The 27,091-nt window shown below is 43.5% G+C and overlaps 1 protein-coding gene across 1 annotated transcript in view; it reads right to left on the reverse strand.

The window, feature by feature from the left end:
• Nucleotides 1-27,091, reverse strand: part of wdr95 (WD40 repeat domain 95) — a 202,683-nt gene that overhangs the window by 96,569 nt on the left and 79,023 nt on the right. The window contains exons 5-13 of the mRNA XM_041199001.1: nucleotides 26,807-26,872; nucleotides 21,540-21,770; nucleotides 19,612-19,694; nucleotides 19,419-19,511; nucleotides 18,754-18,799; nucleotides 16,181-16,227; nucleotides 8,702-8,819; nucleotides 3,337-3,406; nucleotides 789-1,032 (exon numbers count right to left, since the gene is read on the reverse strand). Of these exons, the coding sequence (XP_041054935.1) occupies nucleotides 789-1,032; nucleotides 3,337-3,406; nucleotides 8,702-8,819; nucleotides 16,181-16,227; nucleotides 18,754-18,799; nucleotides 19,419-19,511; nucleotides 19,612-19,694; nucleotides 21,540-21,770; nucleotides 26,807-26,872 (998 nt within the window). The remainder of the gene's footprint in view (nucleotides 1-788; nucleotides 1,033-3,336; nucleotides 3,407-8,701; nucleotides 8,820-16,180; nucleotides 16,228-18,753; nucleotides 18,800-19,418; nucleotides 19,512-19,611; nucleotides 19,695-21,539; nucleotides 21,771-26,806; nucleotides 26,873-27,091) is intronic.

The following is a 27,091-nucleotide window of genomic DNA, read 5'->3' on the forward strand; positions in this document are numbered from 1 at the left end:
TGCTTTCAAACCCTCCAACCCCACAACTCTCCCAGATAGCCATGTTCATCAAATTCTGGCCTCCTGAGCACCCTGATTTTAATTTCTGCACCATCAGTGCAAAGCTCTGGGATTCCCTAACTAAACCTCTCTGATTTTCTCCTTCTTCTTTCAAGACCCTTTTTAAAACCTAGCGCTATAACCACTGTGGCTACTGCAGGCTGTAGGCATATTTAAGAAATTCTTCAAAATCCTAAGGGCGTTGTAAGAGTGAAAACCCAATGACATGTACCTCTGCCTCCATTTCTTCTTCACTGTACCTTTAGGACTGAGTGTTCCCCAGGCACAGGAAAGAGGAATGCCAACCTTCCTAAAAATTGTTAAGAACAGGTTACAATCGTTAATCTAACATTCCTCACTTTTTGAAAACCACAATTATTCCCTTTACACTAAGCATGAAGATTCCTCTGATTGCTTTGTGTAGCAAAACCACATGTTCTTTCTGGCTGCTTTTACAATGCTACCAGGCAAAGCCACAAGAGCACTTGCATCTTCCTGCATCTCCTCGTACTCCAAAAGTCGCATCTTGAACTCAAATTGTCCAAATTAATGGCCTGCCCTCATTCCAAAACTCTATTTCCCTTAATTGTGCTTTTATCATGCAGTAAACTAATTGGTATATTACAGAGCCATTGAGTTCTCTTTCTATTCATGGACATACAGAAGAATCTTTGCAGAAGGCTATTTGAAGCAATACATAGCAATTAAGATGAGAGAATAGTAACACCAAGTTTTCATGGCTACCTTACCCAGGAACATAGGGGTTCCACATGCGCACAATCCTGTCCATTCCACCCGTTACAATCAGGTTGTTCTTCTTACAGAAGTCAAAAGTTTTTACACCTTTGTGAACATGGAATACAGATTGATCACACTCAAGCCTCTTCTGAGGAATGCCAGGAGTGCTTTGATACTTTAAACTCTTTCCCTCTTTCCAGCATTCCTTCAGTTCCTTCATTTGTTTTTCCAAGTTGGTGGTTCCAGTAGTGCAACCTTCAATGGTTCAGTGAAGAAAATAATCAAACAAAATCAAATACCAGATGCAACTAACAGAAGACAACAAACTAACAAGAAATGGAAAACACAATGTTTCAGTGACATCTGTTATATTTCTTCCAATTTCTAGCATGGAAGGAACAGTTGGTAGCTTGGTTTCGACTTCAAAACTTAGAGTTATGGTGGAATAATTGAGATTTTCAAACTGAAGAAAAACTTTAAATAAAGAAAATATATCTTGCAAAATGATGCCAGAAGATTCAGCAGCAACATTGCACTTCTGGGTCTATTTTTATTCATTGATGTGTACAGGAAAAACTTGTACGTTAGTCCAATTTATCTGTTTTAATGGATTCACTGCCGCTGTATTAACTATTCTTAATAAATGTCTTCTGTCACTTCTATCCACCTTCTGATGCAAATATGTTTCTATGTCTAGAAGGATTATTTTGCTACCTCTGCTTTCTGCAGCTGGTTTCTTTTCAAGTCTACCGAATGAAATGCTGCCTCTCATTCTCTTGCTGGACTCAACCCTCATCCTAACCCCAGCAGCGCAGCACCACTGGAGATTAGCCCATGTGCGGTGTTCCAGTGGGACAGGATTTCCATCCTCCCATCTGACCACCAGAACCCTAACTCAGTTTCCTGCATCAAAGTTACCCTGATTTTCATGGAGGGTTCCCAGCAGGATTCCCAAAATCAATCAGGAGTATCCCATTACCCACCTGCAAAACCCCAGCAGCACTTCAACAGCAGTAGAGGCGGTTGTGAAATACAATAGGCAGAAGTGCCCTGAATTACAAAACATCAGCAGCACAAAACAAGCTAGGTGGGGCCTGGAATGGATGGAGAAAGCCTCTACAAAGAATTTTCCCTCCACTGGGGATCTCAGGGACTTTAGTGCCACTTCCTGGAGCCTACTGCCTAATGTGACACTAGGGGCAAAATTTAATGTGTGGGGCAGGGAGCCCGACACCATAATGGAATCCGGTAACCTGATCATGGAGTGCCCCACCAGAATAAAGTGCCTAAACTGGCAGCAGGAAAGCTGTCACCAGGGCTTCTGGCTCCTCTGGGCTCAGTTAACTGCTGCAATGCTGAATATCCCACTCCTGAAGGCTGCCAGCCAATTAGAGGCCGGCAGATCTGCAGTACCGACAGTGCCACCGTGGATGGACGATGGATCATCTGCAGTCAGGTAGACTGGGTGGATGGGGTTCCCAGGGAGGGGGCATTGGTCAAGGGTACAGCAAGAACAGGTGGTGGTTTCCCCATTCCCAATGCCAGGTCCTTCGAGTACCCTGTTCATTATTTGTTGCATACCAGCAGCAATGGAATGAGGCCCTTAAGTGATCGCTCAAGGGTTTCAATTGGCCTCCAGGTGGGAAGGCCACCTTGAACTTAATCAAAGGGAAGCGAGAAGGTGGCAGGACCCCCACCCCACACCCTCCTGCCCGATCACATGGCCCACCCACCTCCGAACCTGCCTCTGGGTTAAATTCCACCCTAGGATTCTAGAGAGCAGCAATAAGAGCGATGGATGCTTGGGAAATGCACCAGAGACCCAGACCCTGCCTATGCAGCCATTTACACAACATGGGTGGAGAAATGAAAGTCTGCATTGGAAGGCTTGGGAGATGAGGGAGGGAGATACAGGTCGGATGGTGAGGCAGTGATAGGCTACATTTTCCTTCAGTCCATGGAACAAACTTAACACTGATTTCCACATGATTTCAGTAGAGACCAGTCCCCAACGAGGGCTACTGCAAATAATTGCTGCAGTTCAATACGAATCCAAACAATCCAATCTAAAATCTACCTGGCAGTCCTACAGTGCCAGAAGACACAGTCTAACTTAACAGTCTTTTATATGGCACTTTATCAAAAGCTTTTTGAGAATCAAGATTACCATAAAGGTATTTACATTATGCACAGTAGTTCAGATTCAGTGTTTCTTGGAACAGGAGACTAATGTTGCTATTCTTTATTATTTGGGTATAATGACTTGACATACTGGAGAGATTTTGACTTGAAACAGATAACTTTATTACAGAGAGCTTTTCAGAAGCTACATGCTTGAAACAGGTCTTCCACTAGAAAAGCCACGCCCCCTTGGATTACCTGCGCTTTGGGCTCCTTGATCAGAGTGTCCAACAACAATCACGTCACTCCTGATAGGCAGTAGGAAAGACTATTTCTTCAATTACTACATCATGCTAACATAGTTTCTAGAGAGTTAGGGCAAATTAGGCTTTAAAATAAGTCACTTTAGAAATATCTGGTAGGTGAAGACTTGCTTACCTATTACCAAAGCTGAAGCTTCATGATTTGAGGAAGATATGATTGCTCCGATTGAATCATAGTACTTCATCTGAAAGAAAAAAATATGATCCGGGGAATTAAAATGTGCACAATGCTGTTTGAAAGAAAATATCTGCATTGAAAACAGCTTTAAAATTCAAGAGATAGAGACAACAATCTGCACTCACACAGAAACAGTGAAGATGATTTTAATTTGTGGTGTGGCTCAGGTGACAGATGTGCCCACATCGTCTGCCCAATTTAATATTGACAGGAAGCCTGCTCATATTTTGTGACTGGACATCATTTAAATACTGAATCCAAGCTACCAGCACCTATCATGCACCTTAGAGACCTTGTTAACCATCCCACAATTCCTAAAGGAGTGGCTGAATTTTTAGTGTCGAGCAAAGCCTCTGAAATTCCAATTGAAGCTAAGATTGAAATCCCAGAGAATCTCCAAATTGGTGGTGTAACATAGGGTTCCTCTCTAGTTCCTCCAAGTTCCTTGTGTTCCCAAAAAGGCATTTTCTGGTCGGGGGTCACAGGAAGATCTCCTGCCCACCTGCCTCACAATGCCGGGGGAGTTCCTGTGTTACCCCAGGATAGGGCTGGATTTTCATGGAGTCAGGAAGTTTCAGCAACCTTTAAAAATGGTGGGCTGGAATTTCCCCATTTCCAGCAGATCAATTTTTGCTAGTAGAGGAAAGCAGTAGTCGTGATTCACACGGGAGGAAAACCCCAAGCTCAGCAGGGCCATTTCATATCGACTCTGTTTTGACTGTTTCAAGGACTTAGCCCACAATATGGAAGTCATGAATTGGAGGAGTAGGCATAAATGATTTTGAAAGACGGATAAGGAAAATATCATGATCTAAAGCTTTTTAAAAATACTCCACTCTATAAAGGTGAGAATACAGGCTGCAACTGTCATTGAAGGTTTAAAAAATCTCTGCTGGACTGCTTTGATCGGAAGGTGTAGGTTAGAAAAAATGGTAGCATTTGATAGTGCAGTTTGAATAGAACTCTTTGTTCACATTATCCCAAGAGCTATCAATATGTTATTTTGAATGCTTGGCTGAGTTTCAACAGCTACAATTATCTCCACAGAGGTTCTGAGTTCACAATTTGACAGTTGACAGTTAATAAAATCTATTAAAGGGTTAGCTGTCTTTGATGAATAGAAGTCTGTTGGTTTTTATAAAAGATTAACCACTTGAGGAGATTTAAAAGCTTTAAATGGATTTTATGAATGGGAGTTTTTTCACTATCAAGTATATAAGAGTGAGAGCTATGCTATATTGTTAGAAGTTTACTTCTTTTGCCAACTCCACATGGCTTCTGAGATATGTCCATGGTGGATACTGGGCAAGTGGCTATGGAGGTAGCATGGAGGGTATGAGGAGTTATGGGGGGCATGAGTTGGTGTGGGGGTATGAGGGCCATGGAGGGTGCATAATTTGGTATCAAGTTTGGTGAGCTGGGAAATTTCTCGCCTCAAGCTACTCACCTCAGTAGCCAAGATTGAGCTCATAATGTCCTCAGTGGAACTCCCCTGGGTCGAACTGATATCAATACCATTAGCCCTAGACCTCTGCCAAGCAAAGGCCATCAAGGGGATGGATTACTTCAATTTGCTACCTTAAGGCCTCCTTCAGAGATGAAAGGCTTTAAACTTTTTTAATCCTTTGACCTATGAAAGCTTCAACCCACTCCATTGCTGCTGGCCTGTCAGAGTGATTGGCATGATGTGTCCATGCAGATGCCAGTGATCTATCCCAACTATGCAGGGGACTGACAACCAACTCTGTTTCATCTCCACCAATAGAACAGTACTAAAGGAATTTTGGCTCCAAAGAGTTCAAAGGCCTAAGGTTGGTATGCATGCAAGAAAATACAGGGAATATAGGAAAAGAAAAAAGTGACAGAGAGAACGCATCACATTGTGAAATAGGAGCACACTGGATGTGCAATAAGCTTATTACAGTTCTCAACTGACTGCACTGTATTTGAAGACTTCTTGCATGAAAATTAATATTCCTGCTATACAAAAACCTTTACCCAATTATATATATTAGCTAGTCAGCTGAACACAGATAAGGAAGGAGATAAGGGGCAGAATTTTGATATCATTGGGCTGGCACGGTGGGTGGGCCTGGGAGCAGCCGGGAAACAGCCCACCACTCGCAATCGGCCCCCGACCATGATTTCACACTGGCTGGCCAATGCCAATTAATGGCCAGCCAGCATGAACAGCGTGCTGAAAGGCTCAGCGCTGCTGGGGTGGGGGGTGGGAGGAGGGCAGACGCTGCAGTTAGTGTGCAATGAAAGCTCCCTGAAGGCAGAGAGCTGTCTCAGGGAGCTGAGAAATTTAAAACCATCGAATAAAGATTTTAAAATGCAGAAAAAGAATGTCCACACATCAGACTCACTTACCTAAACATATAGATTATAAAAATTCTGCCTAAGCATATCTTTTTGAATTATATCGGAAACCCCATCCCGCCCTTGAACAAGGTTTCCTCAAAAATCCAAAGGCCGCCTGGTCGATTCACCCGCCTGTCAACCGTAACATTGGACGGACAGTGAAAAATCCAGGTTAATTAGTACATTAATGGGCTTAATAGGCCTCTTAATTGTCGGCAGGCGCGCTGCCAACTCTCACGCATGCCCACTGACCGAAATATCACGCGAGTGCGTGATGACATCAGGACGCTCGCCCAAGGTTATCGTGCACTATTTTACACCCAAGTGCGTCAGGCATGCGCCCGCAAGCAGAGCGGAAAATTCAGCCCAAGTAATAAAGAGAAACGGGCAGACAGTGGAGAGAGAGAAGCAGAAAAGTAAACAGATTTGGACTAAATTGAACGGCTCTGACAGAATTCAATGGCAATCAGACATTTAACTGCCCTCCATTGAGGCTTTGCCCCTTAAGGGCGGGAGGTCCCGCCTTCAAGAGTTGCTGGCCAGAGGGCCAGCAGCTCTTCAGTCCACAGGGAGCTGGATGAGGAGGGTCCACCTCAGGCTGGAGAGAGGAAGCCAGTTCTTACTGGGCACTGTCCCCACGAGCGGTAAAGCCCCCTTGTTGCTGGTAGAATAAATTGGCCACTTGAAGATCTCAATTAGGCTCTGGTCAGAAATTCCGTCCTCAATTTTCCCTGCCCGACTTAATTGGGATGAGTCCAGCCCAAAACAAATTGCACCCATTGGGGCTCATTAGAGGAATCAGCTATACTCCTGATTTTTTTAAAATTCTTTCACAGGTTGTAGGCTTCGCTGGCTAGGCCAGCATTTATTGCCCATCCCTAACTGCCCTTGAGAAGGTGGTGGTGAGCTGCCTTCTTAAAACGCTGCAGTCTATGTGGTGTACATACATCCACAGTGCTGTTAGGAAGGGAGTTCCTGGATTTTGACCCAGCGACAGTGAAGGAACGGCGATATATGCCCAAGTCAGGATGGTGAGTGGCTTGGAGGGGAACTTCCAGGTGGTGTTGTTCCCATGCATCGGCTTGCCTTCTAGGTGACAGAGGTCATGGGTTTGGAAAGTGCTGCCTAAGGAGCCTTGGTGAATTCCTGTAGGGCATCTAGTAGATGGTAGATACTACTGCCACTGTGTGTTGGTGGTGCAGGGAGTGGTTGTTGAAGATGGAGAATGAGGTACCAATCAATCTGGCAGCTTTGTTATGGATTGTGTTGAGCTTCTTGGGTGTTATTGGAGCTGCACTCATCCAGGCAAGTGGAGAGTATTTCATCACACTCCTGACTTGTACGTTATAGATGGTGGACTGGCTTTGGGGAGCGAGGAGATGAGTTACTTGCCGCAGGATTCCCAGCCTTTGATCTGCTTTCGCAGCCACAGTATTTGCATAGCTGGTCCAGCTCAGTTCCTGGTCAATGGTAACCACCAGGATGTTGATAGTAGGGGGAATTCAGAGAAGGTGATACCACTGAAAATCAAGGGGTGATGGTTAGATTCTCTCTTGGTGGAGATGACCATTGCCTGGCACTTATGTGGCGTGAATATTACTTGCCATTTTTCAGCCCAAGCCTGAATATTTTCCAGGCCTTGCTGCATTTGGACATCAACTGCTTCAGTATCTGAGTCGTTGTGAATGTTTTTGATCAATGCGCATCAGTGAACATCCCCACTTCTAACCTTATGATGGAAGGAAGGTCATTGATGAAGCAGCTGAAGTTTGTTGGGCCTAGGATACTACCCTGAGGAACTCCTGCAATGATGTCCTGGGACTGAAAATGATTGACCTCCAACAACCACAATCACATTCCTTTGTGCTAGGTATGACTCCAACCACTGGATTCCCCTTGATTCCTATTGGCTCCAGTTTTTCCAGGACTCCTTGATACCAAATTGGTTAAACGCTGCCTTTTTTCAAGGGTAGTCACTCTCATCTCACCTCAGGAGTTTAGCTCTTTTGTCCATGTTTGGACAAAGGATGTAATGAGGTCAGGAGCTGAGTGGCCCTGGCGGAACCCAAACTGAGCATCAGTCAGCAGGTTTTTGCTGAGTGCTGCTTGATAGCACTGTTGATGACATTTTCTATCACTTTGCTGATGATTGGGGCCAGGCTGATGGTGTCTTTATTGGCCGGTTTGAATTTGTCCTGCTTTTTGTGGACAGGGCATACCTGGGCAGTTTTTGACATTGCCAGGTCGATGCCAATGTTACAGCTGTACTGGAACAGCTTGGCTAAGAGCACGGCAAGTTCTGAAGCACAAGTCTTCAGTACCATTGCTGGAATGTTGTCTGGGCCCATAGAGTATCCAATGCCTTCAGCTGTTTCTTGATATCATGTGGAGTGAATTGAATTTGTTGAAGACTGGCATCTGTGATCTGGCATCTGTGATGCTGGGGACCTCAGGAGGAGGCTGAGATGGATCATCCACTTGGCAATTCTGAATGAAGATTGTTGTTGAAGATTGAAGGAGGACTTTGCAGGGTCAACAAGGCTGGGTTTGCCATTGTCGTTTCCAGTGCCTAGGTTGATGCCGGGTGATCCGTCTGGTTTCATTTCTTCTTGTAGGCTTTGTAGCTGTTTTTGATGCAATGGAGTGGCTTGCTTGGGCATTTCAAAGTCAACCACATTGCTGTGGGTCTGGAGTCACATCCAAACCAGATCAAGTAAAGGCAACAGATTTCCTTCCATAAAGTTATTAGTAACACAGATGGGTTTTAATGACAATCGACAATGGTTTCATGGTCACTATTACCAAGAATAGCTTTTTAATTCCAGGTTATTAACTGAATTTAAATTCCACCAGCTTCCATGGTGGGATTCTAACCTATGGCCCTGCAGCATTAGCCTGGGCTTCTGGATTACTAGACCAGAGACATTAACACAATTACCTGTGTTACCCAATCTTCATGTACTTTCCATCGAATGCAAGTGACATTTGGTGACAGGATGGAGTTTTCGATGCTGATAGTGGGCAAATTATCCACTTTGGGCCCCTTTTTCCATGTTCTGCATTGAAGAAAAAGACACAGAAATTAAAATGTACTATCCCAGCACTGATAACACTCCATCACCAAAATAAAATGGAAAAAACAGACCTGACGAGTTGAATGACCTTTTTTTGTTACATTCTTGTTATGTTCTCATGTCTTATGATATCACCCATTTTAGTTGTTACAGGTTTCAAAAGTGCTCCCAGCTCTCAGCTGAATATTTAGACTAACAGCAGCACCCAGGGCTTGAATATCAGGCAACATTAGATTTAATTAGACAGAAGGAGGAATATTTAGGCCCAGGCAACGAGGTGGCAGTAAGTTTTATTGCTAATTTTCCTTGAGAACAGTTCTAGCTATCTATTAAATCCCATTTGTAAATATCTTTCTGTTTCTGTTCTTTTTTCTTGCAAATTAACTGCCCAAGTTTATGACCATATAATGGCAAATGAGTTTTGCCATTCAGCTACAATTGACAAAAATAATTTTCCTTCACAACAAAAGTATTAAACATCTCCTGTAAACTACAATCAGAATAAATGTTTAATCCTGTTGCATTTTAATGAACGTTATTTTTAAGACAGCAAGTACTTGAGGTTACAGCAGAGAAAACTCTGAAGTATTAATGTTTAACTTAATGTCTGGGTTTAATCCCACTTGTGGTTTTAAATGCTAATTATGGCAATGTGTTAAAATGCCAGAGATAATGATTTAAAAGTCACTTTGGATTTTTTTTGCATAAATTAGCATTCTTCAATTACACAATCCACTACCTTTAAGAAGCATTCCAAATTAAATTGTCATGTAAATAAAAGGCTTTATATTAAAACTATTAAATAATTCTCTTTGACATTGCAGAAAGTGATAAATCAGGGCAGGAGAGCCTCTACTTTTAACTGCTCTAGCAGATATTTTGCCCCAAGTCCAGACCAGCTGTGTAACATCTCTCTGCCTTCAAAGGTACAAATAAATTACTGACCTCCTTCATAGACTAAGTGCAATCTGTTCAGCTCTACCCAGTCAGCAACATTTTTCCCAGGCTAGCCCCCACACTCTTGAAAGGTAAATCAAGGAAAGAGCATGGATATCTGTCTAATCTACTCATTATTTATTCTTGGTCAGCTGTCTTTAGCATGATATTTGCAAGGAGTCAACAGCTCAGACGTAATCATGTTATACACAGCGTTCAATCATCTCTAGCTGAACTTATCCTTGGATTCCTAAAGACTGTTCTTAATTCAAATTCCCCTAGCGCTTTTTAAAGGTGTTGTTCAATACAGAATTATATTGCTTTTGCTGAAAGTTTATTTCGCATTAGCACTGTGCCATGGGGGTAGTCGTGGAATAGGAAGGACTCTTAAAATTCAAGTTTATTGGGCTCCATAACAGGGTCATCATTGGTGCACATAAGATCTCAATAACTAAGCATAATGAGCTCACTACAGTCCAAATCTGAATTAGGAAGAGACCAAGGAAGATCATAAATATCTGGCTGGGAACAGGAATGGAAAACGATGGGTTTTCTACTACTGCTATGGCAGGGTTGGGGGAAGAGGGTGTGGGAGGGGAGGGGGTTGATCTGGGCTGAACAGTGGAAATATGAGGATGGATGAATATTAAAGTTCATTTTGAATTGGTGATTAGGGAATTTTTAAGCAGAACTTTGCTTCAAGAAATTAAACTTAGAAGCAGTAGGGAAGAGGGGAGGGTTCAATGTTGGGTGGATAACACATGGCAAGTGAAAGCCATGGAGTTGATGAGCAAACAAATGGCGTGCTTTATTGTTCCACGCTATCTTGTATTATGATTGCCTCAGGAGTGAAGTGTTATATTGACATTGAGTTCAGATCTTTTTGATTTAGTTCCTGAAAAGCAGGTTGCAGAATTAAATCAGGCTATTGGGTAAAAGTATGATCAGGAATGTCAAAACACATGGTAGTTGTCAAACATGACTATCAGTACATGAACAGAACGGCTAGGTATATCAGTATTTAAAAAAAACCAATTTACTCAATTTTTCCAATTTATTTGCCTTCACTAAAGAATAAGCCAGAGAATATTGGTTCATCTGATTAGCAATACAAATTTCTCATCAACATTAAACCAATCACTAACAGATAGTTAATGTAATACTTAGGAGGACATACCTAGCTTTTATAATTTCAATGATTGAAAATGTAAAAAAAAAATCCTTCAAGTTTTTCCTTCATTTTTTAGGTTCTCACATGATATTCTATGGCTGAGAGAGTGGAGAGGTAATTTGTTGGGTAATCAGGACTGGGAACGGATTGACTGTATCCCTCTCTTTCCCATTGTCAAACTAACAGATCTCTGCTCATCCAATAACAGTTTCTTGGTATGACAGTCAGAGATGTGATGCAATACCCTAACACTTGGTATCATAACACACTGAAGAACTGTTCCACACAAGGGGTGTAGTGGGGGGGAGGCAGTGGCGTAGTGGGGGGAGGCAGTGGTGTAGTGGTATCATCGCTGGACCAGTGTTCGAATCCTACCACAGCAGATGGTGAAACTTGAACTCAATAAAAATCTGGAATTGCAAGTGCAATGATGACCATGGAGCCAGGGCTGTAAAAACCCATGTGATACAATAATACTAATACCCTTCAGGGAAGAAAATCTGCCATCCTTATCTGGCCTGGTCTACATGTGACTCCAGACCCACAGCAAAGTGGGTGACTCTGAAATGCTCTCTGAAATGGCCTAGCAGCCACTCAGTTGTGTCAAACGTGAAGAAGTCCCAACAGGAATGAAACAAGGTGGCCTCGGCACTGGGAATGACAATGGCAAACTCAGCCCTGTCCACCCTGCAAAATCTCCTTACTAACATCTGGGGGCTTGTACCAAAACTAGGAGAGTTGTCTTAGAGACTAGTCAAGCAACAACCTGACATAGTCATACTCACGGAATTATACCTTACAGGACAATATCCAGGCTTGTGTTGACAAGTGGCAAGTAACATTCGCGCCACACAATGCTGGGCAATGACCTTCTTCAACAAATGATGTTCAAGGGCATTACCATCACTGAATCCCCCACTATCAACTTCCTGGGGCTAACATTGACCAGAAACTGAACTGGACTAGCCATTTGCATACTGTGGCTACAAGAGCAGGTCAGAGGCTAGGGATCCTGTGGTGAATAACTTCCCAAAGTCTGTCCACCATCCACAAGTCAGGAGTGTGATGGAATACTCCCCACTTGCCTGGATGAGTGCAACTCCAACAACACTCAAGAAGCTGGACACTGTCCAGGACAAAGCAGCCTGCTTGATTGGCACCACATCCACAAACATTCATTCCCTCCACCACCGACACACAGAGTAGCAGCAGTGTGTGTCATCTACAAGATGCACTGTAGGAATTCACCAAGGCTCCTCCTACAGCACCTTCCAAACCCATGACCATGACCATCTAGAAGGACAAGGGCTGCAGACGCATGGGAACATCACCACCTGGAAGTTCCCCATCAAGTCATTCGCCATACTGACTTAGAAATATATTGCTGTTCCTTCACTGTCACTGGGTCAAAATCCTGGAGCTCCCTTCCTAACAGCACTTACACCGCATGGAATGCAGCGGTTCAAAAAGGCAGCTCACCACCACCTCCTCAAGGGCAACAAGGGATGGGCAATAAATGTTGGCCCAGCCAGTGAAGCCTACATCCCATGAATGAATAAAAAAAATGTCCTAGGCACCACCATCCCTGAGTATGTCCTGTTCCACCAGCAGGACAGACCCAGCAGAGGTGGTGACACAGTCGGGAGGGAGTTGCCCGGGGAGTCCTCAATTCCGACTCCAGACAGCATGATGTTTCATGGGATCAAGTCAAAAATGGGCTAGGAAACCAGCTGATTACCATGTAGCGCCCTCCATCAATTGATGAATCAGTACTCCTCCATGTTGAACACCACTTGGAGAAAGCACTGAGGGTGACAAGGACACGGAATGTACTCTGGGTGGGGGATTTCAATGTCCATTGGGCAGAATTTTCTGCCTGTTGGGCGGATGACACGGGAGCAGGCTCGGACCTGATCAGCGCCCCGGATTGGGTCTGCACTGCCATTTTAAGTGGGCGGGCCAATTAAGGGCTGCTTAGTATGACGTGCGTCTGTAAGCACTGTGCGCTACCTGTGCGGGTGGAAGGGGGTGGCGGGGGAGGGGTGTGTTGCCTGAGTCAGGAGAACATGCGCACCAAAGAACACAGAAACCTCTCTGAAGCACAGAGGTGCCTCAGGGAGATAAGTTTTAAGGTTAAACAGTTTAATAAAGTGGTGAAAACATTTTTATGACATGTCCCCTCATGTAAACTGTCACATGAGTTGGGATATGTGCATTAATTTTAATAAAAAATTTTTGGGAAAATTTAAAATCATTCATCAAACCTCATCCTGCCCATGGATGAGGTTCCATGAAAAATGCAAAGGCAGCCTGGGCTCTTCGCCTGCCCGCCAACCTTAAGGTTGGATGGGCAGCTCAGGAAATTGTTTAAGTGGCTTTTTAAATGGCTTTAATAGGTCTTTGACAGTTTGGCAGGCACACAGCCGAGTTAGCTGAGCGCCCACCGAACTGAAAAACTAAATGACGTGCAATGACATCAGGACACACACTTGATGTCACCCCGCGTCATTTTATGCCTCAGCGAGCAGGCCCCGCCCCCACTCACCAAGCCGAAAATTCTGCAGCAAGAGTGGCTTGGTAGCACCAATACTGACCGAGCTGGCTGAGTCCTAAAGGGAATAGCTGCTCAACTGGGTCTACAGCAGGTGGTAAGGGAACCAATAAGAGGGAAAAACATGCTTGACCTTATCCTCACCAACTTGCCTGCCGCAGATAATTCTATCCATGACAGTATTGGTAGGAGTGACCACTACACAGTACTTGTGTAGACAAAGTCCCATCTTCACATTGATACTCTCCATCATGTTGTGTGGCACTACCACCGTGCTAAATGGGACAGATTTCGAACAGGTCTAGCAACTCAAAGCTGGGCATCCATGAGGCACTGTGGGCCATCAGCATCAGCAGAATTGTACTCAACCACAATCTGTAACCTCATGGCCTGGCAAATCCCCCACTCTACCATTACCACCAAGCCAGGGGATCAACCCTGATTCAATGAAGAATGCAGGAGGGCATTCCAGGAGCAGCACCAGGCATTCCTAAAATTGAGGTGTCAACCTGGTGAAGCTACAATACAGGACTACTTGCATGCCAAACAGCACAAGCAGCAAGTGATTGACAGGGCTAAGCCATTCCATAATCAATGGATCAGATCAAAGCTCTGCAGTCTTGCCACATCCAGCCGTGAATGGTGATGGACAATTAAACAACTCACTGGAGGAAGGGGTTCCATAAATATCCCCATCTTCAACCTTGGAAGAGTCCAGCACATCAGTGCAAAAGACAAGTCTGAAGCATTCACAGCAATCTTCAGTCATCTCAGCCTCCTCCAGAGGTCCTCAGCATCATAGATGCCAGCCTTCAGCCAATTCAGTTCACTCCATGTGATATCATGAAATGGCTGAAGGCACTGGGTACTGCAAAGGCTTTGGGCCCTGATAATGTTCCAGCAATAGTGCTGAAGATTTGTGCTCCTGAATTTGCCACTGAAATTGTTCCAGTACAGCTACAATATTGGCATCCATCTGGCCATGTGGAAAATTGCCCAGGTATGTCCTGTGCACAAAAAGCAGGATAAATTCAATCCGGCCAATTACCACTCCATCAGTCTACTCTCGATCATCAGTAAAGTAATGGAAGAGATCATCAATAGTGCTATCAGCTGGCACTTGTTTAGCAATAACCTGCTCACGGATGCTCAGTTTGGGTTCTTCTGGGGCCGCTCAGCTCCTGACCTCATTACAGCCTTGGTTTAAACATAGACAAAAGAGCTGAACTCCAGAGGTGAGGTGAGAATGACTGCCTTTGATATCAGGGCAGCATTTGACTGAGTGTAGCATCAAGGAGCCCCAGCAAAGCTGGAGTCAATGGGAATCAGGGGGAAAACTCTGCTGGTTGGGGTCATAACTAGCACAAAAAAAGATGGTTGTTATTATTGGAGGTCAGTCATCTCAGTTCCTCAGCTCAACCATCTTCAGCTGCATCATCAATGACCTTCCTTCCATCATAAGGTCAGACGTGGGGATGTTTGCACAATGTTCAGCACCATTCGCGACTCTTCAGATACTGAAGCAGTCCATGTTCAAATGCAGCAAGACCTGGACAATATCCAGGTTTATACTGACAAATGGCAAGTAACATTCATGCCACAGAAGTTCCAGGTAATGACCATCTCCAACAAGAGAGTATCTAACCATCACCCCTTGACATTCAATGGCACTACCTTTGCTGAATTGTCAACTATCAACATCCTGGTGGTTACCATTGACCAAAAACTGAACTGGACTAGCCATATAAATACTTTGGCTACAATAGCAGGTCAGAGGCTAGGAATCCTGCAATGAGTCACTCACCTCCTGACTGCCCAAAGGCTGACCACCATCTACAAAGCACAAGTCAGGAGTGTGATGGAATACTCCCCACTTGCCTGGATGAGTACAGCTCCCACAACACTCAAGAAGCTCATCACCATCCAGGACAAAGCAGTCTGATTGATTGGCACCTCGTCCACAAACATTCACTTCCTCCACGACCGACGAACAGTGGCAGCAATGTGTACTATCTGCAAGATACACTGAAGAAACTCACCGAGTCACCTTGGACAGCACCTTCCAAACCCACGACCACTACCATCTAAAGAGCAAGGGCAGCAGACACATGGGAACACCACCACCTTGAAGTTCCCCTCCAAGCCACTCACCATCTTGAATTGAAAATATATCATTGTTCCTTCACCATCACTGGGTCAAAATCCTGGAACTCCTTATCTAACAGCACTGTGGGTGTGCCTACAGCACATGGACTGCAGTGGTTCAAGAAGCAGCTCACCACCACCTTCTCAAGGGCAGTTAGGGATGGGCAATAAATGTGGTCTAGCCAGCGATGCCCACATACCATGAATGAATAAAAAAAACTTCATTCTCATAGCATCTCACTTGAACTTGAAAAAAGCAAACAAATATGGGTTAACTCATCAACAAACAAGTTTTGGATCTGAGATCTTCCTGTCCATATGACAGTACTCCAGTAAGTCATGCATTTGCGATCAATGATCAGGATTTGTTACCACCAATTTATTTATTCCCAACTGTTTCATGATTTTTAAGGTACGAGACTTGGAAGAACTGTTCACATGAATTAAAATCAAACAAAAGAGTTTTAATCTCACGTCATTATCATTTCAGAGAACAGAAACATTCAGAGATTTTATAGTATTTTAGCGTATTAAACAAACCTCAAAGTCTCTCCTACAGATGACAGAAGTAAAATATTTACACAGCCCTGCAATGAGAAGAATTTTCAAATTTACAACAATGGAATTGTCATGTTCACAGCATCCAACAATAGAGAAGTACAGTCTTGGTTGCAATGTACAAAAAGAATATTAACAACCGTGCCGCATATGGAGACCAAAGCAATTCCTTCCCCTTACATGCTGAGATTTTCCTCATGGGTTAACCCCAATCAGCTACTGTACCTTTGACAGAAGATCAGTAAAATCCCTGCTTATGTGCTTATCTGAGGTTTCTGCCAATCTTATATCAAAATTAATCAAGGCGTACAATCGCCTAAGATTTCCTCAGGGTCTCCACAGTCAGTACAGAACTATAATCACTGTGGTATTGAGGCTAGGAATGTGCAATTTTTCAAAGGCTTGTGATTTTTGCAGAGCTATCTTGCAGTTATGCTACAATATTAAGTATTTCAGCTCCAGGGCCAGAAGTGATTTTATCATTAACCAGTGAGTGTGAGAAGGAAGAGTGCAGAAAAGGAAATTAGTTCTAACTGCTGCTGCAGTCATAACTATTGTCTAACAGGATCTTATTTCTGCCACACTAACTGCTCCAGAGTTTTTCTTATCGGCCTTCCTCTTTGCGATGCTTACTGATACAAGGGCATGGATTCAAGAGCAATGCGAGCCTTCTGGCAACTAAAATGACTGTGCCTCAAAATATATATGTTTTAAAATATGGATGCTACAAATTCAACAAAAAAAAGCGTAATTTGAAGTCAAACATATTTAAAGCACACTGTTGTCGTGCTGTGCATTTTGAACCAAATCCTATTACTCTCAAGGTAAGATTGGCTCCAAATATTTGGTACAATGATACCAATTCCAAGATTTTACAGAAAAGATGGGGAAGAATATAGTCCTTTTCTGCAGCTTGTGAGAATGTACATGATGCTAACATACAAGCTCCACAGAAAACATATTAATGTTGAAGGCATGAGCTAGACTCGCATCTATTTATGCCTGATTCTACGGCTTTTGTATAATGTACTCAATACAACACCAATCTTTGCTTTTCTAGCTTTCTGCTACTGTTGCTAATGAATCTAAATCAAATTTGATTTTTTTTGTTCCTTCACAGGAATTCCTTCATAGCTAGTCCAGCATTTGTCCATCCCTAATTGCCCTTGAGGTAGTGATGTTGAGCTTTCTTTTTAAATTGCTGCAATACATGGGATGTAGGTATACTCACAGTGTTGTTAGGGAGAGAGTTCCAGTATTTTGACCCAGTGACAGTGAAGGAACTGCAATATATTTCCAAGTCAGGATGGTGTGTGGCTTGGAGGAGAACTTGCAGTGATGATGTTCCAATGCACCTGCTACCCTTGTCCTTCTAAATGATAGGTCATGGAAGATGCTGTCGAAGGAGCCTTGGGTGAGTTGCTGCAGTACATCTTGTAAATGGTGTGCACTGCTGCCACTTGTCCGTCAGTGGCAAAGGGACTGAATGTTTGTGGAAGGGATGCCAATCAAGCATCCTTTGTCCTGAATGGCGTTGAGCTTTTTGACTGTTGGAGGAGCTGCACTCTCCACTGGTTGGAGTCATACCTAGCACAAAGGAAGATGGTTGTTGTTTTGGGGGGTCAGTCATCTCAGCTCCAGGATCACTGCAGGAGTTCTTCAGGGTAGTGTCTTCAGCCCAACCATCTTCAGCTGCTTCATCAATGACCTTCCTTCCATCATAAGGTCAGGAGTGGGGATGTTCGCTGATGATTGCACAATATTCAGCACCATTCGCGACTCCAAATACTGAAGCAGTCCATGTTCAAATGCAGCAAGACCTGGACAATATCCAGGCTTGGGCTGATAAGTGACAAGTAACATTTGTGCCACACAAGTTCCAGCCAATGACCTTCTCCAACAAGAGAGAATCTAACCATCACCCCTTGATGTTTAATGGCATTACTATCACTGAATTCCCCACTATCAACATCATGGGGTTACCATTGACCAGAAACTGAACTGGACTAGCCATATAAATACTGTGGCTACAAGAGCAGGTCAGAGGCTAAGAATCCTGCAATGAATAACTCACCTCCTGACTCCCCAAAACCTGTCCACCATCTACAAGGCACAAGTCAGGAGTGTGATGGAATACTCCCCACTTGCCTGGATGAATGACAGCAGGTTCCAAACCCACAACCACTACCATCTAGAAGGACAAGGCCAGCAGATTGATGGGAACACCACCACCTAGAAGTTCCCCTCTAAGCCACTCACCATCCTGACTTGGAAATATATCGCAGTTCCTCCATTGTTGCTGGGCCAAAATGCTGGAATTCCCTTCCTAACAGCACCGTGGGTGTACCTACACCACATGGACTGCAGCGATTCAAGAAGGCAGCTCACCACCACCTTCTCAAGGACAATCAGGGATGGGCAGTAAATGCTGGCCCAGCCAGCAAAGCACACACCCCATGAATGAATTTTAAAAAAGCTACATGTGCATTCAGGACTGGCTGCAGTGTAGAACTGTACTATAAATGCAGCACCACTTTCTCATATAGTGACCTCACCTGGTCATCTCCATACAGAATCATGCAGTCATCTTCACCTGTCGAACTGGAGGATGAAACAAGTTAAATTCATTCCATAGCATGATGGCCTCTCATCACCTTCACAGATATTTGGACCACTTTGCAACAAAAAAGAGATCTTAATGCTATTTTGGTTCAATAATACTGCCAGCAGCCCTGACAGCTTTCATGCATTCATTTTTTTTTAATAAGTGAAAACACAATGAAATAGTCATTGCTTAATTTTACAAGCTCTCTAATAATATTGGAGGTAGAATATTGGAATAACCTAAGAAACGGCTGAACGCTATGATTTATTGGGAAGGCTGTTGGGTTTGTACCATAGAAACACATGAACAAGGAGGAGTAGGCCATTCAGCCCCTTGAGCCTGGTCTGCCATTTAATAAGATCGTGGCTGATCCAAAAGTAGCATGAAATCTGCACCCCAACTTCCGCCCATAACCTATCACCCCCTTGCTTACCAAGAGTCAATCCACCTCTGCCTTAAAAATATCAATGACTTAGGATGGCCTTTCGCAATCATTTGAATGTTATAATTTTGTAAAATTTAAAATATGCACAAGCAGCATATGATTTAGATGTTTACAAAATAATTCAAAAAGATTATGCACAAAGAAGTCCCTCACCAGTTGATACTTCTTACCAGTAGTCAAGCTGTAGTGGTCCGGTTTCCAAACCAGTGATCTGACAATATGGCTCCAAGGTAGAGAGCTCATAAATCTGAATTTCCCGATCTCTATATTGAAAAAAGTTAAAGAAATACAAAATCGGATTTTGAAATGCCTCAGGTCTCTTCATGTGACATACAAAATAAATCTGACAGAAAGCACCCATACCCAGTACTTAGGATGAACTTGTTATATTGAGACATGATGGTGAAGTCAGTTATCCATTTTGGCTTTCGGCCAGGAGGCCTCTCCTAAAAAGTAAAAGTGGTGGAGTTATCGTTATTGTTGCAGCTTGTATTAAGCAACTTTTACTTTAATAAACACAATAAAGTCCCACACATACAGATGATGCAATGGCATGGTGTGTGAATACTTGTGATTGACTGTCGCCTCAATACAGGCCAAATATACAGAAGTTGAAATTTATTCTCAATTTTCCCATCCTCTTATCAAAGTAACTTATGATGTGGTGCAGCTATATTGACACCATCAGATCCTTGGGTATCACACCTAAATGGCCAAATTTTGTCATGTGTGGCTTAGTGCCACATCACACAGTACATTTACCCATTGACTATCACTATACCTATACCTATCACTATATTTACTGAATATTTAAACTTGTCTGACTCTCTCAACAGACCAATTAGTTCATTCAGTACATAGTGAAATCACAATGTCCTGAGGGTCCCAGGTTTGATCTATAATAAGAAGGAGAGATAAGTCAAGCTTAATTGTCCTGCTCACTATCTTTTGTGAATGTCATGCATATTGGATAGGACTTGGTTCACTAATGATGCTTTCATTCAAGTACTCTGAATGTCTACAGCCGGGATTTTAACTATCAGTGGGAAACTGTACTGGTAAGTTCATTTCTTGCCCAATAATAATGACGGAAACTGGATGTATGCACAATTAAAAGTGCCCAGGTTACCCTCCCTGGATGCCAACCCCACCAAAGCCCTGAGTAATAACCATTCCTTCGGTCCCACAAAGAAAGTTTTAAGCCTTCCCTACCTCAGGCTCCCCAACTTCTCAATCCCAAGGCCTTCCTGAAAACCCCCAGGATTTGTTCCCTCCCTTATCAATCCTGAGTCAATCTTACACCTATCTAATGTTGGTAGTTAAACTCTGGGAGCATGCAATTTTCCAGCGCTTCTTAAATGTCTGCGGTACTTTAAAACCGCAATTGTGGGTTTGAAATTTGTTTGCCAATATTCATCAAAGTCATAGGAAGTGTCTGATCAATGGTAGCCACAGCAGGACAGCAGAGTTTGGGGAAGCTATGGAAAACATCCTGCAGCATGGCAGCACAACCCAAAGATGTCCTGTTTCCTCACGATTTTGACTTTTGTGGGACCAAACAACCGAGTGACGAAGAGTTCCCCCTAATTATGAGACCCCAGTCTCAAGGTCAGGTGGGGACAGCTGCTCGTAAGGTAAATTGTTGGTGGGACTTGTGATCTTAGAGAGTGGGGGCCCAGGGCAGTGGGCAGAGGAGTGGGATTTGAACTGGGACACCCATTCTGTGCAGCAAAATAACCCCACAACTGTAGTTTGGCCCATACAGTTGAGCGGTTTCAAAAAAAGTGTGCTGAAAAACACTCAACAATACTTGAAAAAAAGTGAGAAAGAATTTCACAAAATGAGTGGGTCAAGTCTGGAATGCACTACCTGAAAGAATGGTGCGGGCGGGTTCAATCGAGGCACTCAAGAGGGCAACAGATGATTATTTGAATAGAAACAATGTGCAAGGGTATGGGGAAAAAGCAGGAGAATGGCACCAAGTCATACTCATTTGGAAAGTTGGTGCAGATACAATGGGTCGAATGGCCTCCTTCTGCAGCGTAACAATCCTGTGATGCTGCTGGTTAGATCCATCTCTGTGCATTACACCCATGAACATGGATAAGGGGACACAGAATATAACTGAACTGAAATCAGAGACCCAAAGACCCAAATTAGCAATTGCATGAATATTTTTAAACTTCTGCTGATGACGCATAGATTCCAAATAGAACCATTTGACCAATTTCCATGAGTTCAATGATTGGAAAACGTTATTCGTTCTTGTTCATTTTTACAAACATACATACGAAGAGTCTCTTGCTTCGTTTCAGTTTTAGCTCAGCTGACCAGAAGGAAATAGTTCCATCCTCTCGCATCATGATGAAGGTATCATCAGGTGTGAAGTAAATGCGCAGGATCTGCTCCGCATGAGAGAACTCCCGGATAGTTGCAGGAAGGGAGAATGAGATATGTTTTGATCGTGTATAGGACTCTTCAATCTCCTTGTACTTCAGTTGCATGTAGGTACAGAATTCATCCTGTCAAAGAAATCATTATTTGTAATGGGATAAAGGAACTATTGAAGGACACAGAAAGGGAGAAACAGATGAGAGACAGGAATGTGATCAAAAAGTTTGAGATCAGAGAAAGAATGAGAATTAAATCAAAAGGGAGATACATCAGCAAGACATTGGTGAGACAGAATTAGAATCTGGTTTAATGTGGATGCTATAAATACTGTATTTCACTGGCAATCCATTTGCTGATAATCAGCAACTAACTAATTAATAAATACTAATCAGTTCTGCATTTTGTATCAATTGTGATAAAATTATAGCTTGAAAGTTCCATGAAATTAATACCCATTTTTTTCTTCACAGTATCAGAATGGTCACAGCACAGGAGGAGGCCAGACAGCCTTTGCTGTGCCAACTCTCTGCAACAATGATTCCCCTAGTGCCAATCCCCTATCTTTTCCCTGTGGCCCCACAAATTTTGCTTCATGCTTTTTTTAGTCAATGGATTACCATACATTGTGAAGTTGCAAATAATCACTAGTTACTCTGGTTAGGCAAAGAGAAGTTGACTGGAGATCATGATAGTCTCTGATCACTATCCTGTCAGTAACACATTCGTAAGATATCGGGCGGAATTTAATGCCCTGCTCTGTGGCAGGTTTTGGTGCTGGAAAGGCATTTAATTGGGTGGGAAGGTGGCAGTTGTGGGCCCCACAGCCTTCCAGCCTCTACCATGATTTTTTTTTTATTATTCATTCACGGGATGTGGGCTTCACTGGCTGGGCCAGCATTTACTGCCCATACCCTAGGTACCCTTGAGAAGGTGGTGGTGAGCTGCCTTCTTGAACTGCTGCAGTCCATGAAGTGTAGGTATACCCACAGTGCTGTTAGGAAGGGATTTCCAGGATTTTGACCCAGTGACAGTGAAGGAACAGCAATATATTTCCAAGTCAGGGTGGTTGGTGAGTGACCTGGAGGGGAACTTCTAGGTGGTGGTGTTCCCATCTATCTGCTGCCCTTGTCCTTCTAGATGGTAGTGGTTATGGGTTTGGAAGGTGCTGTCGAAGGAGCCTTGGTGAATTCCTGCAGTGCATCTTGTAGATGGTACACACTGCTGCTACTATGCGTCGGTGGTGGAGGGAGTGAATGTTTGTGGATGTGGTGCCAATCAAGCGGACTGCTTTATCCTGGACGGTGTCCAGCTTCTTCAGTGATGTTCGAGTTGCACTCATCCAGGCAAGTGGGGAATATTCCATCACACTCCTGACTTGTGCCTTGTAGATTGTGGACAGGCTTTGGGGAGTCAGGAGGTGAGTTATTCATCACACGATTCCTAGCCTCTGACCTGTTCTTGTAGCCACAGTATTTTTATGGCTAGTCCAGTTCAGTTTCTGGTCAATGGTAACCCCCCAGGATGTTTACAGTGGGGGATTCAGTGACGGTAATGCCATTGAACATCAAGGGGCGATGGTTAGATTCTCTCTTGTTGGAGAAGGTCATTGCCTGACACTTGTGTGGTGTGAATGTTACTTGCTACTTATCAGCCCAAGCCTGAATATCCTCCAGATCTTGCTTCATTTGGACATGGACTGCTTCAGTATCTGAGGAGTTGCAAATGGTGCTGAACAATGTGCAATCATCAGCGAACATCCCCACTTCTGGCCTTATAAAGAAAGGAAGGTCATTGATGAAGTATGTGAGGAACTCCTGCAGTGATGCCCTGGAGCTGGAATGACTGACCTCCAACAATCACAACCATTTTCCATTGTGCTAAGTATGACTCCAACCAGCGGAGAGTTTTCCCCCTAATTCCCATTGACTTCACTTTTGCTAGGGCTCCTTGATGCCACACTCGGTCAAATGCTGCCTTGACATCAAGGGCAGTCACTCTCACCTCACCTTGGGAGTTCAGCTGTATTGTCTATGTTTGATCCAAGGCTGTAATGAGGTTAGGAACTGAGTAGCCCTGGCGGAGCACAAACTGGGCATCAGTGAGCAGGTTATTGCTAAGCAAGTGCTGCTTGATAGCCTTGTTGTTGACCACTTCCATTATTTTACTGATAATGGAGAGTGGACTGATGGGACGGTAATTGGCTGAGTTTGATTTGTCCTGATTTTTGTGTAGAGGACATACCTGGGCAATTTTCCACATAGCTGGGTAGGTGCCAATATTGTACCTGTACTGGAACAGTTTGGCTAGTGGCGCAGCAAGTTCTGGAGTACAAGTCTTCAGTGCTATTGCCAGAATGTTGTCAGGGTCCAATGCCTTTGCAGTATACAGTAATTTCAGCCTGGATTAAGGCTTGTGCACTGACTTCCTGCCAGTTGAGACCCTTATGGGGGAAATTACAGCCAACTTAATGACCTCAGGTGACCACCTCTGGTATTCACTTAGCAATGGGCAAGGGACTTGTCACGTTGGAAAGCCTGTCAGGTTGCTTGTAGGCTTTCAGTGGGTCCCTCAGTCAAAGGCAGTCAGTGCCTGATCATGAAACCTGGCTTTGAGAATGGGGGCAGGCAAGGGTGAGACCCTTGGTGACCACCAAAAGCCACTCCCCACCCACCCTTGCTGCCAAATCTGTTCTGCCCTTCTCCCATGGCCCCCACCCCATGATGCCCCTCCTGCCATCACTTCCTCCCAGGTGGGGGAAGGAGTCTTGACCTTAAACAATTAACGCTGCTTCCAGCATAAAATGGCTGCAAGACTTTTTGAGTGGGTGGGCTGCCTGTAAGGAGAGGTGGGGGCGTGGGGGTGGTGCTATGGAATATGGCACTCTACAGTCTGGTCTTTGGGTGCCAAATCAATTTGTTAATTTGTTGCATTGATATGCATTCTGATGTCATATTTGCTCTCGTGCTGGAATCTTTCATCTTTGACACTTGCACGTGCACTAGAGTTAGACAACACAATCAAATATCTCTAAACAATTTCCAGGTTACAAGCATTTACAAGGGGGGGCTTTTGGATCAAAATCATACTGTGCAATGTTAGTGATAAATGTTAACATGTTTGTAAGAAATTCCTCTGACCACAATTACAACCCATTTATAAATTTCAAAATGGTTACTGGCATTTCACAGCACAAGCTGAACACATGGCGTGGGATTTTATGCTGGCGGGATTTTACTGTCCTGTCGAAGTCAATGGGCTTTTAAACAACTCGCCGTATTTTACAGCCCTGCTCCTGCCACAACGGGGCTGTAAAAGTTTGCCCATCGTTCTGCAGCTTAGCTGTTATTATCCAGCTCCATGCTTTACAGAAGGGAGCAGCATGAAATGTAAAAGCAAAATACTGCAGGTGCTGGAAATCTGAAATGAAAAAAATGCTGGAATACTCAGCAGGTCTGGCAGCATCCTTGGAGAGGGTTAATGTTTCGAGTCAAATATGACTTGAGTTCTGAAGAAGAGTCACACGCAGCTCGATGTTAACAGAATGCAGTAATGGCCTTGAAGAACGCAGCAGCATAGATGAAAGAAGCATTCTCGTGATAATGGACTGGAATTGAGGGATGGAACATAAGATTTTGCAGCCTGTGCTGATTAAATTATTTACAAAATACATCTTATAGTGGATGTTATTAAAAAAAATCAACAAATGGCAAAGAATTATGAGCTTTTGCTTTGTGTTAGTTAATATTATTTTGTTTTAAAATAAATAACCTTTTCTCTTCTTAATTTATTTCTAACACCTGCCCTTTTCCTGAATGTCCAACTAATTTACAGCTTCAAGCAGGTTAATGATATTCTTCCCCTAATGTGAATTCAGCCAAATTCAGAATATGAGGGTGGGGAAAGGAGAAGATATGCAGGTTTAATGGAGTTAGACAACAAATACTGATGGAACAACCAGAAATCATAGAAAACATACAATGCAGAGAAGGCCATTCAGCCCATCATTTCTACATCCAGTTGATGATGAGCTATCCAGCCTAATCCCACCTTCCTGCACTAGGTCTGTAGCCCTAAAGGCCATGACTCTTCGAGTAGACATCCAAGAACTTTTTAGATATGGGGAGTTCCTGCCTCTGCCACCTTGTCAGGCAGTGAATTGCAGGCCTTACCACCCTCTAGTGAAAAAATGTTCCTTCACCTCTTCTCTAACCCTTCCACCAATTAGTTTAAACCTATGCTTGCTGGTTTCTGACCCCTCTGCTATGGTAATCCCTACTTATTCTACCTAGGCCCCTGATAATTTTATACCCCTCAACGAATTAACCCCGCAGCTTCCACTGTGCCAAGAAAAACAGCTCCAGCCCATCCAATCTTTCCTCACAGCTAAAATTTCCCAGCCCTGGAAACTGGGCGAACTGATTCAGGAAACTTACCAAGCTGATGGTGTAAGAAGCTGATTCACCTCATGAAATAGTTATTACCTGGATGGTTTAGGTGATCATGCAATTTTAATTCTGCATGTTTATTTAGCTCTCTCACAGTTGGCTTCAGTGATACTTCTTGCAGCTAGTTGCTTTGGTGACGATGGCATCTAAAATTCTTTTGGATCACACTAGCTGCTCTCTGCTGTAGCCTCTCCAATGTTCCTATGTGCTTTTGTGTCAGCCATGGTTTAGCCAGTAGCATCTTTGAGTCAGAAGGTTCAAGTCCCACTCCAGGACTTGAGCACAACAATCCAGGCTGATGCTGGAGTGGAATACTAAGGGAGTGATGCGCTGTCAGAGGTGCCATCTTTTGGATGAGCCATTAAATTGAGGCCCCATATGCCTCTGAGGTGGATGTAAAGGATTCCATGGCACTAGGAAGAGCCAGGGAATTATGGCTAATGTCCTCATCAATATTTATATCTCATCAATATTTATACTTCAATCAACATCAAAACATCAGATGACCAATACCATATTAAAGTTAACCATTGCTCTTTTTAACTTTGACTTTTAAAATGATCATTCAGGGAATAGCTTCAAGGTTCAAGAGGGCTTTATCTGGTGAAGTATTTCTTTCCTGTGAGGGACTGAACTTCTCAAATGTGCAAGGTCAGTTTCAGCATTGTAAAAAAGCAGTAAGTATGTTAACAAGCCAGCAGTCACAGCATTGCACATACCCAATCAACCTGACCATTTGCAGAATAATCAATCTTTCTGAAGAGTTCTCCAATTTGGTCATGATGCTGGAATGAAGAAAAGAACAGTGAAATGTGTTAAACTAGAAACTATAAACAGCACTAACATCACCTTCAACCTAGGTCAAAAGTAAAATAAGATCGTAAGAAACGCCAAGAATAAGAAAGGCTTTTTTAGTTTATTGAAGGTCAGCTGTAAATACCTCTCCCATTATAGCATGCAGCTTCATTCTGAACATTACCAACATTTTTATCTCCACCATACTC

This window comes from Carcharodon carcharias, chromosome 11, assembly GCF_017639515.1.
Source record: "Carcharodon carcharias isolate sCarCar2 chromosome 11, sCarCar2.pri, whole genome shotgun sequence".
Taxonomy (NCBI): Eukaryota; Metazoa; Chordata; class Chondrichthyes; order Lamniformes; family Lamnidae; genus Carcharodon; species Carcharodon carcharias.